This window comes from Knufia obscura (assembly GCF_036327395.1).
Source record: "Knufia obscura strain CCFEE 5817 isolate CBS 148926 chromosome Unknown scaffold_3, whole genome shotgun sequence".
Taxonomy (NCBI): Eukaryota; Fungi; Ascomycota; class Eurotiomycetes; order Chaetothyriales; family Trichomeriaceae; genus Knufia; species Knufia obscura.
Genome location: NW_027042689.1, coordinates 1271613 through 1284859, shown reverse-complemented (window position 1 = coordinate 1284859; position 13247 = coordinate 1271613). Strand labels below are relative to the sequence as shown.

Genomic DNA, 13247 nt, shown 5'->3' with positions numbered 1-13247 from the left:
AGGTAAGCTTGAGAGAGATGTCCGATATGATAGAGAGCTCCGAGACGATAACGCGGCAATAAATGGAACGATCGCAGCAGCAAACAGTACGGCATGCACCCAATTCACACCGAATACATCGTCCTTCACTTGCTCCGGCGTCGACCACCATTGATTGCCCATGGATTCGCTACTAAAGGAAAGTATCATTCCAGCCTTGCGTGGTAACTCTGTTCATGTGTAGAGCTCTGTGGCGGATCTCCCTTTCGAAGCGATCGTTTGATGAAGAGTGCGAGTGCGTTGCTATCAACCTCGCCAGGCAATCAAGGTACCAGTTACCGTGCATGCGGTAGCGTGTGCGTCACGTCTGATTGCTTTAAGCGCTCTGGGATAGAGAGGATCGCTCATGCAATTTCGAACCATTGCGCTTGAACTAGGCACGTAACTGGAACATCACCGCAGCGACTCTAGCCACCACTTGCACCTCACAGTCGCGCCTTCCTTACTCAGGACAACAACAGCAGATTTCTCCGTTTGACGATTGTGCTCACCCAGACATTTCCCAAGTAGAACCATCCATCGTGCCTGCCTTGCCAAGCGCGAGAGCTGAGCAAGATTTGCACATCGTGTACCTGCTCATCACGACACGCTTATGGAACCGTCACAGACCTTTGACATATGTTCATCACCAACAAGCATTGAGTACTACAGATCTTTCGAGGTGGTCGAACGCATCAATAGCAGGATTTCCATGGCTTTCTTCCATAAGAGCCGCCCTCATTCAAACCGCAGACGATATCATGGATACAGAATTGTAAGCAGTTGGCCAACAGTTCCCTTGCGACGCAGGAGCAAGACACCGTGTTGTTGCGTGAGTTGGTGCGCCCGCTTGACTCATTGAGTGGATTGAGGTGGAGTCGAATCTCCGCCATACCACTCCCTTGGGACAGTCCTGGAGCGGAAATCCAACCACAGCACAAGACACACAGAAGTCCTCGCACTATCAATATTCATGAGGCTCAATCAGAAATAGTCTTCCCGTCACGTTGCAGCCACCTCTGCGTAGCCAATCGCAGGCTGAGTACCCTGGCTAACCCTTCGACACATGTGTTCGCAAGCTAAATTTTGAGCTGGTTTACTACACAGTTACGAGCAAATGTTCCGGCATACATCGGTGCCCCTACAGCTCTGGTTGATCTGCCTAGTCTTGCTTCTTATAAAGACCCCAGCATCCCACCTTGAATTTCAATTTTGTCAAATTTTGGTACACCAAGCAGATCGTTGTCTTTCAGAGCAGTTCCTTAGAACTCTTCAGAAGACAGCATAAGTCAAACAGTTCAATAACCCACTTGACCAAGAGAGTACAAATTACATCGGTGACGATGGATCAGCGAGGTCTCGAGGAAGAACCGTACATGGCTGGGGAGCACGCCATGCCCGAATCTTGCCCACGGAGCTCAGTTGTGGTTCCTCACCGGTACCGAGAAAGTGCAGACGACGAGGCTATAAGGCAGAAGCGCGAGCGGGACGAGCCACTAGATGAAAGTAACCAACAATTAATCCGGACGAGGAGGCTGGATGCCTCAAGTCCCAAGATGAAAGTCGTCTCGCAACCACGGATGGCCGTTGAGCGCAAGAACAAGCCAAAGGTTGATATTCGTAACCTCACAGACGGGCAGCTGACCAAACGGAAAACCTCCATCTACCCACTGCACCCAGCACCAGTGTTGCAGCTTACGGACACCGACGGCAAGACGCTCAATGTCATCAACTGCGGGAACTACTTGGCAATCGCTAGGCTACGGCCTGCTCCAAGCAACGATCGCGATGTGGGCCGGGAAGAACTATTCGGCACGACATGTGTACGAATAGACCGTCTGCAAGACAAAGATTGGAAGTACGAGGAGGCATACATTTGTTTCGCAGACCTTCACATCAAGCACAAAGGCGAATACTATCTTGAATTTCATCTGTTTGAGATGGTGGAAGACATGCCGGAACGCAACAACCACCTGACGTATCGCTGCTCAATCAACTCTGATGTTTTCAAAGTGTATGGTCCCAAAGACACGCTTCCATCTATCACGGAGTGCCATCCAGTCATCGACTATCTCAAACACAAAGGCTTTAAGATTTATCCCCGTAGGCCACCAGCTCAGAAGAAAAGCCCAAAGGAGGCCAAATGGAATTCAACAATCGCATCAGAAAAAGCCGAATCGTCTAACCAAGTTCGAGCAAGCAGGAAAACTCGTCTGGCGGCTCCAGTAGCTACATCAAGGTATGCAGCAGAAGCGATGCAGGGGTATGTCGCACCAGGGCCCCAATACGGCATGGCACGTCAACAGTCCTTACCTGTCCTCGATCACAATCAAGCTACGGTGCTACCTTATGTTGACCCCTCTATACAAGCGCGGCCTTACGCTTCGACGATGCCACAGTACTACACAGCTCCACAAAATCACTTTCAGGATCAGATGCCATCTGCTCACGATCAACACCTAGATCCTTCCACAGTGGCCCAGAATGCAGTGCAGGAAGCCCATGACTGGTTCGCAGAGCTAGGGCGGCGTGTCCGACCAGGCAACCAGTCTGCACACCTGACCACCAGCCATGAAGATGAGGCTTTGCTCCAGTCTCAATGGGATCCGGCTCCGGATCCGACTCTGGCTCCTGCCTACCAGAATCACGCCCTCTATGCTCAAGGCCAGTATGGTTCAAGGCTGTTTGCACCCAACAATCCCGAAAATGCTCAGCCTCCGTTTGATCCAATGCTATTTGCAAACAATAATTCTCAAACCGCTCAGCTTCAGTATGATCCAAGGTCATTTGCAAGCAATGGTTCTGAAATCGCTCAGCCAAATGCTCAGCCTCCGTATAATCCAGGATTGTACGCAGATAGCAGTTCTGGAACCAACAACCTTCCCGAACCTGGCGTCGACGAATACGCCAATGGGGAGATTCCTGACCCTGATAGCCAGCAATTCTATGAACATGATCCCATCTTCCCCAGGGGATACTTCCAACACGGCAACAACCAGTAGCATATGGATGGTGTGCGACGTTCAAGGCGTTCCTGATATCTTCTAGAATGGGAATAGGAGTTCTTGCTGGCTCAGGTTTTCTGAGCTTGATTTCTGGTGGGCAATGGTAACTGTGCTTGCGGTGATGATGTGACGGACACAAAGTTTTGCTCGATGGCGATTTGCATCGGATTTAGGATTTTGAGAATGGGAAAATTGTGATGGTTTGCGACGGTCGTTTCGGTGTTGAACGGACAGCATGTTTTGCTGAATTGCAATCTGTATTGTGATTTCGAATTTGAAAGGGAGAATCGTGAAGTTTTGCAACGGTCGTTTCGGTGTTGGGTGGACAACATGTCCTGCTGTGTTGCAACCTACATTGTGGTTCGAAATAAGAAAAAAGGGAGTTGTGGTGGTCTCCAACGGTCGCTTCGGTTTTGAATGGACAGCATGTCCTGCTGTGTTGCACTCTCAATCGGTCGCTACCTTTTGGGCTTGAATGTTGAGATTGGAATTAGGAAAGTTGTGGCAATTGGGATTCAGAAAAGTTGTGACAGTCCTTGATGGTCGAGTGACCTCATGACAGGCAGGAGGTATCATGCTTTAAGCTGTGCCGAGGACCAGGTTGCCAGTGTCATGGTTGATGTTGAGACAGATGATGCTCAGGGATGTTGTTGCAGATTTGTGCGTTCGATGTCATATCGTACATAAATCATTCGTTAGACACAGATATCGAAAATCAGAAAAAAAAATTAACCCAAAAACAATGACTTTCAAGGAGACGTGAAGAGTCGATATCAGATGAGAAGTTTGATGCTGAGGAGAAGAGATGTAGAAGAGAACGAGAGACTGGCTTTCTTATACTTGTTGAGAATGAATGAAGATGGTAGAGATGCTGTTCGTGGTTACTTGGCTGCTCCGCCGCCGATGTCTGGTACAACGTTGCTTTCGATAGTACTACCCTGCTAACGAAATGCTCACGGTGGTTCCGTTGATCAGCTGATGGTAGCAGAGTGCCACTCACTACCATCATGGAAGACCCTCTGAGTTGACGCTGTTGCAACCACTAAGGTGCCTTGCGGTAGAGCTACGCTGCCATCACTTCCGATTCACGTAGAGGAGGGCACTGTTTCACGCGAGGGAACCAACCAGCGAGCAGAGTGGATGTACAACGCCTCATAGACATACGCCAGTGACTCGCCAACGAGGTACCAGGTTCATGTTAAAGTATATGAAGATGAACCAGACATTGTTTTCGAAGCGTGGCAAGACTGCCGCGCAAGCAGGCAGGGACCTGACCCTGTGTACCAGGGGATAGCGCGGAAAGAGGAGTGTCAGATGCCCTCTCGACGCGCTCCGGACGCCTCGCCGCTGTGGTGACTTGCAAAATTGAGACGAATGTCTGAGATTCAACACCCGCCTGGTCAAATTCACCAGGCCATGTCCAATCACAGCCCGTGTGCACTGGTTGGCCTGCTTGACCAGCCCGCAAGCGACGGTACCATACATCTTCTGATGGACTTACCTTATACACTATTGGCACTGGGCATACCAGAGCTCGCGAAGCGCGGAATCCACGTAGCCAGACAATGGTTCGGACGGTATGGAATGGGCCGCAGACACTTGCACAGAGACAATGTCAACGTCCACGCTTGACAGCGCCTTCAAGCATCATGGCAGAGAGCATAGTTGGGAAACGTCGATGGTCACACAAGACCACCTCGACTCAGCAGCCAAGCAAGTCCGCTTGCGCATGGGTTGCCGTAGACAGCGAGGAAGAGACATTTGGGACAGGCCAAGCACAAGGCTTGGTTCTGACCGTCCTTGAAACTAGAGCTCTGCAATAACTGATCTGTTCCGACTCGAGCCAGCGGTATCGAATGGCACATCACCGAGTTGGGAGCATCCCGCGCAATTTCCACTCCAGTCTGCTTGGCATGGTGGCGAGACCTTCGGCAGTGTGGACGTCTCCTGGTGGATATGATCGCCTGAAGGGGCAGAAAAATTAACATGTCGAACTGTCACATGCTCGCTTCCAGCCTCGTCTGAGACAGAGATGTGTCTGGTAGCTCTGTCGTGTCTGCGTTGCAGGATCCGCAGCGAGATGATCAAGCCAGTGGCAAGAGCTGCATATCGTCATGATATTGGAAGAGTGTTAGGCAGAAGCATAGCTCGTATACTTCGACCGCGACAGCTGTCCAGACACGAAGGCCTCGTATCTGAATGTGGGCTCTGGAGTATTGCTTCTTGTCGGATCAGCTTAGTGAGCTGGCAGGGTAGCGGTGTGTGGTAGCGATGAGCTGGAAAGATCAGCAAGCTTGTGAGCGGGCAAAGCATAACATCAGCTAGGTGAAGGTCGCTCCGTTGACACCTGAATGTTCTGTTCCTCCACTACGGGGCTCTCATTGTCACGCGCCAGTACTCGTAGCCCAATCAACCTCCAAAGTGAACGATGGTTACCACCTCGCCAATAAGAACATCATAGCAGGATCCTCATGTCCCACAAACTGGCATTGGTGCGGAGCCTGATGATTGAACATCTTGAGCTGGTTGACTCTGAGCACTCCACGACTCCAGTGTATTTGTGGGGTATTGTCAGCTGTCGTGAAAGGGAGAGGCAGGTTAATCTGCGTTGGTCATAGTAGTCTTCTGCGTCTCAAGCAAGGAAAGTTACGTCCCCTGTCGTCTTGTTGATGTTTACCTAGTGCGGAGTCGAGCTCGTATCAGCAAGAAGCGCGGAAAGCACCGGCATCAATTTGTTTGGCATGCTGAGAGCTTAGCATAGCAAGCATGTCTCGGATTGTTTACTTGCTCGCTCAGTAGTACGGAAGCTTAAAAGCAGTCGCGATGTCAGGTGAGACGCATTTTGCGATTCAGAACGAAGAAAAAAGGAACCTGTCGACTTAGAAGCGCAACAGCGGGAGCAAGAACAGAAGAGCGTAAGGATCTTGCATGAGCGGAAATTAATTCATCAGATAAAAGAGCTTCTGTCTTGAAAGACTAGTGCTGTTAGGTCACGTGATCAATGCCGAGCAATCGCTGGCAGCGATTCGCTGCCAAGCGAGCTTGCGAGCCTTGCCATACCTCCTTCATCTTCTTCAACATAATCAACAACGACCACTGCTCTGGTGCAGGATGTGCCCCGCACATCTTTCAAGTGCCCGAACCTTGATGTTTCGTCAATCATGCCTTCTTGCTTGAGCGCAGGCTTCCAGCACGTTAGCTCCGAGAGGATTTGCTTCCGAAGCCTTGCTCATCGACAGCCCTAAAACAAACACATTATGGACATCATATATTGGCTTGGACAATCAGTCGGAGTACTTCATCCTTTGAAGTCTCCAGCAGTCCTACCTGTCCCTGAAGTGATTCGGCCATGTATTTCTTCAGATCTGCAACACTTTGTTCGTGAAACGTCATGTGAACGCAGAGACGCTTAATGGACTGTTGTGTGAACGAGATCTGTGGTACCAGATGAGAAGTTTGTGCCTGTTCCTCAGCTGGTAAGAGGACTTTTGCGAGATGGGCTTTCAGCATAGTATGTGCCAAGTCGTGCGTATTCATGTTCTGACACACAGAGGCAATGACCGTCCTTTGACACTGTTTCGAACCCAGCTCTTCCGTCTTCTTCCCGAAACCAATGACATCTCGAGGTGAAGTGCATTTTTCGAGAAGAGGAAGATATGCCACTGGAAAGGTGGGAGGATTTGTGAAGCCTGAATCGACCTGTGGGACGTTGCTTGCATCTTGTTCGGGCGAGTTCTGCATGGCTGGACTACACCCGGTATGTTCCCGCTTCATCGTCAGCGAACTCGTGGCGGATGATGACGCAGTGGCCGCGTGTTCAGTGACAACACATCTGCTACTATTGACACTGATTGGTGAAGCGCCAACAGCATTGCCAGCATTGCTTGTACCATCGTGTGATGCTTTTTGTGCGGAACCTGAACCACGATACCACTCAACGCGAGGATGCTTACCAGCAGAATTGATAACACTGGAATTTGCACCATTGGCACGCTTTAGTGCTGTTTCAGCGGCCTTCCGGGTCCCAAAGTCGACGACGAAGTGTTTACACTTGGTACCTGCCGATGCGACTGAAATAATCTTGTGCTGGTCTGGTGGTGCGATGCATGCTCGGGCCATCTGCTTGTCGTCTGCGTGCATGACGAACAGGCACGAAGTGTCTGGTACTTCTTCTTGGTGTTGACCATTTGCTGGCTTCAAGTTGGCCATATCATTGTGTTGGCCAGCTATGTATTCCTCCTTATGATCGTTGTTGCCCACGACGTCAGGATCCTTGACGATTGACGCATCAAAGTACTTCCAACCAGGCCGGAACATCTCCATCACATTGTCCGGGACCTTGTCGTACTCTTGCGGTGACACAAAGCCCGCATGCGCTTCTGCTTCGAGCTCTTCGAAGATCTGCTTGGCTCCAGTGACTGCTATCTTCCCGTAGGTCTGGTACCAGATACCGCCGACGAGACGTGCGACTGCTTCAAGCTTTGAGAAGTATGCTCGCATTCTAGCTGCGACCGTCGTCTGAGCTACGCTTTGAACGTGTGGGTCGGGTATTCCTGCAATTAGGGCGAAGGCCTTCATCGCGTCGAAGCCATATCGGTGATTGAAGCTCTGTCGTCGATTTTGGGCATGCCGCTGCGCAGAGCAAATGTAGTAGAAGATTAGAGATGAAAAATTGCCATTGAAAGAGCGGTCAACTTGGTTCGAAGGATTGGTATTGATGGCCATGAGGAGTTCCGTGGAGGCTGTAGAGCTGAAATTTGTGCCGTAGTGAACACCCGCGATGCTTGCAAAATCTTGTGAAGTGGACTTGACAGGGTGTTGTGGACGCATAAGAAGTCGCTGAGAGAAAGTAATCGGGGAAGATGGTTGGAAAAAGTTGATAGTGTGCCTGATAGGAAATTCGAGAAAGGCAGTAATCGTGAAAGACAGACCCTTACCTTCACACAAAGAGTGAAAGATTCAACCAAACCAGATGTCAGACGTCGTCTACTCCGCAACCCAAACGGCTGCCATGCCCATTCCTGTTCCTACACACATGCTTGTTACGCCAATCTTCTGTCCCGTCCTCCTTAACTCTGTTAACAATGTACCTACTTGTCTTGCACCAGTGCAGCCCAGGGGATGACCGAAAGCAATTGCGCCACCCTTCGGGTTGACCTTCTTCTCATCCAAACCAAGCTCTTTCAGGCACCACACGCACTGACTAGCAAAAGCCTCGTTGATCTCATAGATGTCAACATCCTCTTTCGAGATGCCAGTCTTTTCCAGAGCCACAGGAATGGCCTTCCACGGGCCAATACCCATCAATAGTGGTGGCACACCAACAACAGATGCGTTCACATACTTGCCCAGGATTGTCTGGCCCAGTCGCTCAGCAGTGCTTCGCTTCATGAGCAGTACAGCAGCTGCGCCATCAGACACCTGAGAAGCATTGCCGGCGTGGATGCTGCCATCCTTCGCAAACGCAGCTCGAATTTTTGACAGTGACTCTGCTGTGATGCCAGGCCTTACACCATCATCCTTGGTCACTGTTACACTCTTCTCCTCGCTGGTCTTCGGATCGGTGTATTTGACAGTCACGGGCATAATTTCCTCGTCGAACAGACCCTGCTCTTGTGCCTTCAATGCCTTCTGGTACGATGAGGCAGCAAACGCATCCTGATCTTTGCGAGTGACTTTCCGATCCTTAGCCATCTGCTCAGACAAGACACCCATAGGGACCTTGCAGTTTGCGGCCTGCATATGGTTCTCTAGCAGATCAGAAAACTCTGTAACGGCTCCCGGACCATATTGAGTAGACATCGACTCAACGCCGGACCCAACACCAATCTCAATCATTCCAGTCTTGATCTGATTCGCGATATCGACACACGCCTGGAGCCCCGACGAACATTGACGATTCAACGACTTGACAGCGGTCGAATCCGGGAATCCCGCCGCCAGCGCTGCAGCCCTGTACTCTGTTGCGCCGCCACCTGGAGCGAGCACACAGCCAGTCGCAATGTCCTCGACCAAATTCGGGTCGATCTTTGACTTTGATATCAGATTCTTGAATGTATGTAGTAGCAGATCTGCTGCCATAGTGTCCTTCAGCGGACCCTTGCCACCCTTCGTGAAGGGCGTTCGGATGGCGCAGGTGACCACCACATCGTCGGGGGACTTCTTTAGAAGAGCATCCTTGCCCATGCCGCTATCCGGGAGCGATTTCGATCGAGCGTCCGGCTTGAGGTGGGTAGATATCTGGCTGAGCCTCTCTTTGGCTTTGTCTGGTGCTACAATAGCTTGTTAGCATCCAATGGCCTAAGTGCTCGTAATGAGCCGATATTGCTTACCTTGCGTCATGGTGAGGGTGAGGGTAAGAAGGGCTTCCGGTGTCTCTGAGAAGAACTCTGGTCACTGCAGCTGAGGTTTGTTTGCGGTCAAGGACTATATAGGGATTCGGTGAATGTCATCGAGAATACTTCTCGATTGATCACAAGCATGCTTGTCCTTCTGAGCACCTACCATGTGCTCCTGCAAAATCTGCACCGAGGCGCGGACGTCATTATTCGCTAAGTCTTGCTCCCCTGCATTAGCGGAACAAGACTTGGCGGCAAGGGCGGAAGCTCTGGTTGAAGACACTTCCCCCGAACCTGACTCGCCAAATTCCCAGTGGACTCACTCACGGAGTAGCTGCAAAGACATTATATATGCCGAGGCATTTTCTCTGGCTTTCCATGACACCACGACTAACCAGATCAACATAGTCACTGCGATGTAGAAAGAACTCAAGTTAGACCCAGAGCGGCAGATAGGCGAGCAACAAAATGCACCTGCGATGTCGAATTGCGACACAACCGAACTCCATACCATCGAGGAGGACAGCAGTGCCGTCATTGTCTATATGTGCAATGTGTCGGTTCTAGAGTGCAACAAATCTATAGGCCTCATCATAACCCTCTAGCATCGAACCGAACCTTCGGATGTATCAAGTCCCTTGCATTTCTCACAGCCCTGACCTCAGCAGCCTTCGTCCTGGCCAAGAAATGGTTCTGCTCATCAACCTCCTCCTGTCTCTCCTTCTCCGCATCCTGCGGATTCACGCTCGCCCTAGTATTGCTTTTTTCGTACTTCTCCATCTCCGCGTTCCTCGCCTCCATTGTCTTCTCCAGCACCGCAGACATGCTGCTCAGCACCTTTACGGTGGCTTTCGCCAATGGCAGGTCTGTCGCGGATACCACATCGTCACTGCCCCAGCCGTGTTTACCCAGTGTTCCTGCCTGTGAGCACTCCTCGCGCAATCGTGCGACCATCAACCCAGCGAACATGTCACCTGTACCAGAGAAGTAACAATCTAACACGGGCACCTCCACAACAAAACAACGACTCGAGCCGTCGCTCTTCCTCTCTGAGCCAACGACGCAAAGCACACCCTCCGACTGCTTCCCATGCACGCGCACAGATGTGACAACAACCATCCTCACACTATCCCGCTGATGTAACACCTCGATCGCCTCCCTCACTTTCTCTAGACGGGCTTCGTAGTCATCGCCTGTCGGCTTCCTCTCCAGCTCCCCACCATCCTCCTCAGAAACCCCAGCAAGATGCACACCAGAAATAAGCTCAAGCTCAAACCCGTTCGGCACCACCAGGTCCGGCCCTTCCATGCCCCCGCTAATCGCACTCTTATACCCCTTCACCAACTCCTCACTCACATAGAGCCTACCCTGGTCCCCCATAACAGGATCCAGCACCCAAAAGAACGACCCCGGATTCATGGTCTCCCTTTTCAGCTTCAGATCCCGTGCGACCTTCACTACTTCTCCTAGCGCCTCGGCACTGGGTATGTACCCACTGAGTAGGACGTCGAAGTCCAGCAGACGTGATTGAGTGAGACCATCGTACAATTCGGCGATCTGTTCAGGAGGTGTTTTGGTGCCTTTCCACTGTTTGTAGCCGGTGTGGTTGGAGAAGTTGACCGTGTTAATCGCCGAGACGTCGAGGCCCAGCGATTGCATGCAGAAGGTGGCCATTGTGTTGCCGACGTAGCTGTCTGGTTGTTAGATCGGGTAGCACGGGACAAGTATGTGAAGATGTAGAGAACTGTCCAGCAAACAGGTATGAGGGGGTGGTCAAAGAGGCATCGTGCATTACTGGGATGGAGCATCCTCTGCTTGGTGCTAGCCATTGCAGCGCCAGATTCTTACCACAGACTTGTTCTGGCCTAGGGAAGGAAGTACGAAATGCGTACCTACCCGTATACAACATGACTTGCTATCGCCAAGACTTTGGTCTCTGGCACAGGATTCTCATTCTGGTCGACCTCGTTTGGGTCTGCCATCTTCGCATGTAGCTGTTTTCGTTACGCTCGGTCAAGTGACAACAGAGTAAGTCACTGCTATGCTCTGAGATTGCCAATTCAGAGAGCACGTGCTAGATCTTGGGGTTGGGTGATGAGTTGAGTATCGCGTTTGCTTCGGTAGCACTTGACGGTTACTAGCTCTTGATATGGTGCGTACTGAGAACTTGACTATTTTCGTTTAGGATGCGCTCCTCTTGGACAGGTACTGCCGGCTTACGAACCTCAGTCAAGTGCATTTCGTGAGTAACAAATCAGATATACAAGGTATGACGTAGTACCTGCCCGCGATAAGCATGTGCGATAAAGGAGGTGTGAAAGGCACGAATCAGGAAGGAGCTTGTCAAGTGCACAGAATTCGATAGTGCCTAGTCAGCCTCAATAATGCGATGTTGGTCTAGATGCTCGCTCGCTTGCTTCAATTGCTCAATGACAGCAGACAGGTGGCCATTGTATCGGGTAGACTCATCAGTGCTCGAACATGTTTTCAACAAGCTGCTTCTCAATGAGCATCAGAAACGCTAGACTCGCTCGTGTCTCTCCCTCTTCTGTATCCTGAAAATCAGGTCTACCTGCCAATCGTCTGTAGGCATCATGATGCTGACTTGAATGGTTGTCGTTCATTCATGAGATTCGTCGCTTACTCGTCGTCACCAATCTAGCATCCATTGTTAGCAAGCCTTCAATAGACAGTTCCTAGGGGAACAAACCTTTGGTGCTAGGTAAAAGCGCAAGTGGCTAGAACCGGCCAAGCCATACTCAACGAGCAACGGTACCTCCTGTGACAGGCAAAGCTTGACCTTTGTAGCAAGACCGGAGGCTTTGCAGAAGTTGACCAGATACTTCAGTGAGAATGTAAGCGACACAGGCTCAACGAGCTGTATCGAGACATCCTGATCTGGCTTGTCGACATTTGTGTGTGATCGGACTGTGACTGAACCACTGCCGATATCTCCTTGACACGAGAATCGTACTCCGTCTTTTGATGCTTCAATAGATACTGGCCCTGATCAGTATACTTCTCCATCAATTCTCTTGCAGCGATCGTAACGTACCGGACTCGGACATAGCAATCAGATCCCTACAGATCCTCTGAAACTCTGCAGCGGGCATCTCGACTGTGGCCGCATATTCTGTATCTGGGATACCCAAATGCTCCTGATCAATGTCCATCAATTTGATATCATATTCAGATAGTCTATCGCTCTCCGAGCTCTCGAACACCAGGTTGACAACATCAGGCGCATCTTCAGCCTTCAGTGTGAGGATATCTTCGTTCTGTGCGGCTCGGAGGACTTTTGTGAGGGAGGTAAGGTTGATGCCAAGGGCAATGTTGCGATCGCAGCGGAAGGGAGAGAACATCTCAGCTTTGAGCATCATAGAGACGAGCGCGACATGGGAGTTGTCCATGGCCTGAAGAGCGATGCCAGAGTCATTGCAGTCAAAGTTGCAGTCTTGGACTAGGTCTTTGATGGCGTCCACAACCTGATATACATTTAGTAGTGCACAGAGTGATATCATGGGAAACAGACCTTCTTCAGCATTGATGCTTGCTCGAGACGTGCTTCCAGCACTGCCAATTGTTAGCATCATTAATCAACAAGCAGCAGAGTGTGGGCGCACTTTTGGCGGTGATTCTTGAAGATGGGGCTGGGAAGGAGATAGGTGAGTTTCTTCTTCGAACGGGCTTTTACAAGAAGCACAAGCAAGTAGCAAGTCTGGCAATGAACAAAGTATGTAGAACAGCAATGTTTGTGGAAGGGCAGAAATAATTAACGCGTAAATGTCAGGCAACGCGTCGCGCGTTGCGGCCCCACCTTCACCGTATGGGCGGCGTACCACATGTTTGGCTCAAAACCTTAGGGTCAGTCATTATTCTGAGGTTT

At 50.7% G+C, this 13247-nt stretch overlaps 5 protein-coding genes across 5 annotated transcripts; 1 reads left to right on the top strand and 4 right to left on the bottom strand.

Moving 5' to 3' along the window:
* Window positions 1-1361: 1361 nt before the first annotated feature.
* On the top strand, window positions 1362-3020 carry VEL1 (velum formation- protein; the record flags this gene model as incomplete). Its single annotated transcript, XM_064871979.1, has 1 exon — window positions 1362-3020. One exon carries the CDS (start codon window positions 1362-1364, stop codon window positions 3018-3020), a length of 1659 nt encoding a protein of 552 aa, XP_064732359.1.
* A 3267-nt stretch (window positions 3021-6287) lies between these two features.
* On the bottom strand, window positions 6288-7853 carry PMZ80_003549 (uncharacterized protein; the record flags this gene model as incomplete). The annotated part of the gene is made up of 1 exon (XM_064871978.1): window positions 6288-7853. The coding sequence occupies one exon, from the start codon at window positions 7851-7853 to the stop codon at window positions 6288-6290; it is 1566 nt and encodes a 521-aa protein (XP_064732358.1).
* A 156-nt stretch (window positions 7854-8009) lies between these two features.
* Window positions 8010-9365, bottom strand: POT1 (3-ketoacyl-CoA thiolase with broad chain length specificity; the record flags this gene model as incomplete). The annotated part of the gene is made up of 2 exons (XM_064871977.1): window positions 8010-9295; window positions 9356-9365. The coding sequence occupies 2 exons, from the start codon at window positions 9363-9365 to the stop codon at window positions 8010-8012; spliced, it is 1296 nt and encodes a 431-aa protein (XP_064732357.1).
* Window positions 9366-9952: 587 nt separating this feature from the next.
* On the bottom strand, window positions 9953-11343 carry BUD16 (putative pyridoxal kinase; the record flags this gene model as incomplete). The annotated part of the gene is made up of 2 exons (XM_064871976.1): window positions 9953-11051; window positions 11258-11343. The coding sequence occupies 2 exons, from the start codon at window positions 11341-11343 to the stop codon at window positions 9953-9955; spliced, it is 1185 nt and encodes a 394-aa protein (XP_064732356.1).
* A 658-nt stretch (window positions 11344-12001) lies between these two features.
* On the bottom strand, window positions 12002-13234 carry POL30 (proliferating cell nuclear antigen; the record flags this gene model as incomplete). The annotated part of the gene is made up of 5 exons (XM_064871975.1): window positions 12002-12019; window positions 12072-12361; window positions 12417-12846; window positions 12894-12934; window positions 13201-13234. 5 exons carry the CDS (start codon window positions 13232-13234, stop codon window positions 12002-12004), a joined length of 813 nt encoding a protein of 270 aa, XP_064732355.1.
* Between the last annotated feature and the right edge of the window lie 13 nt (window positions 13235-13247).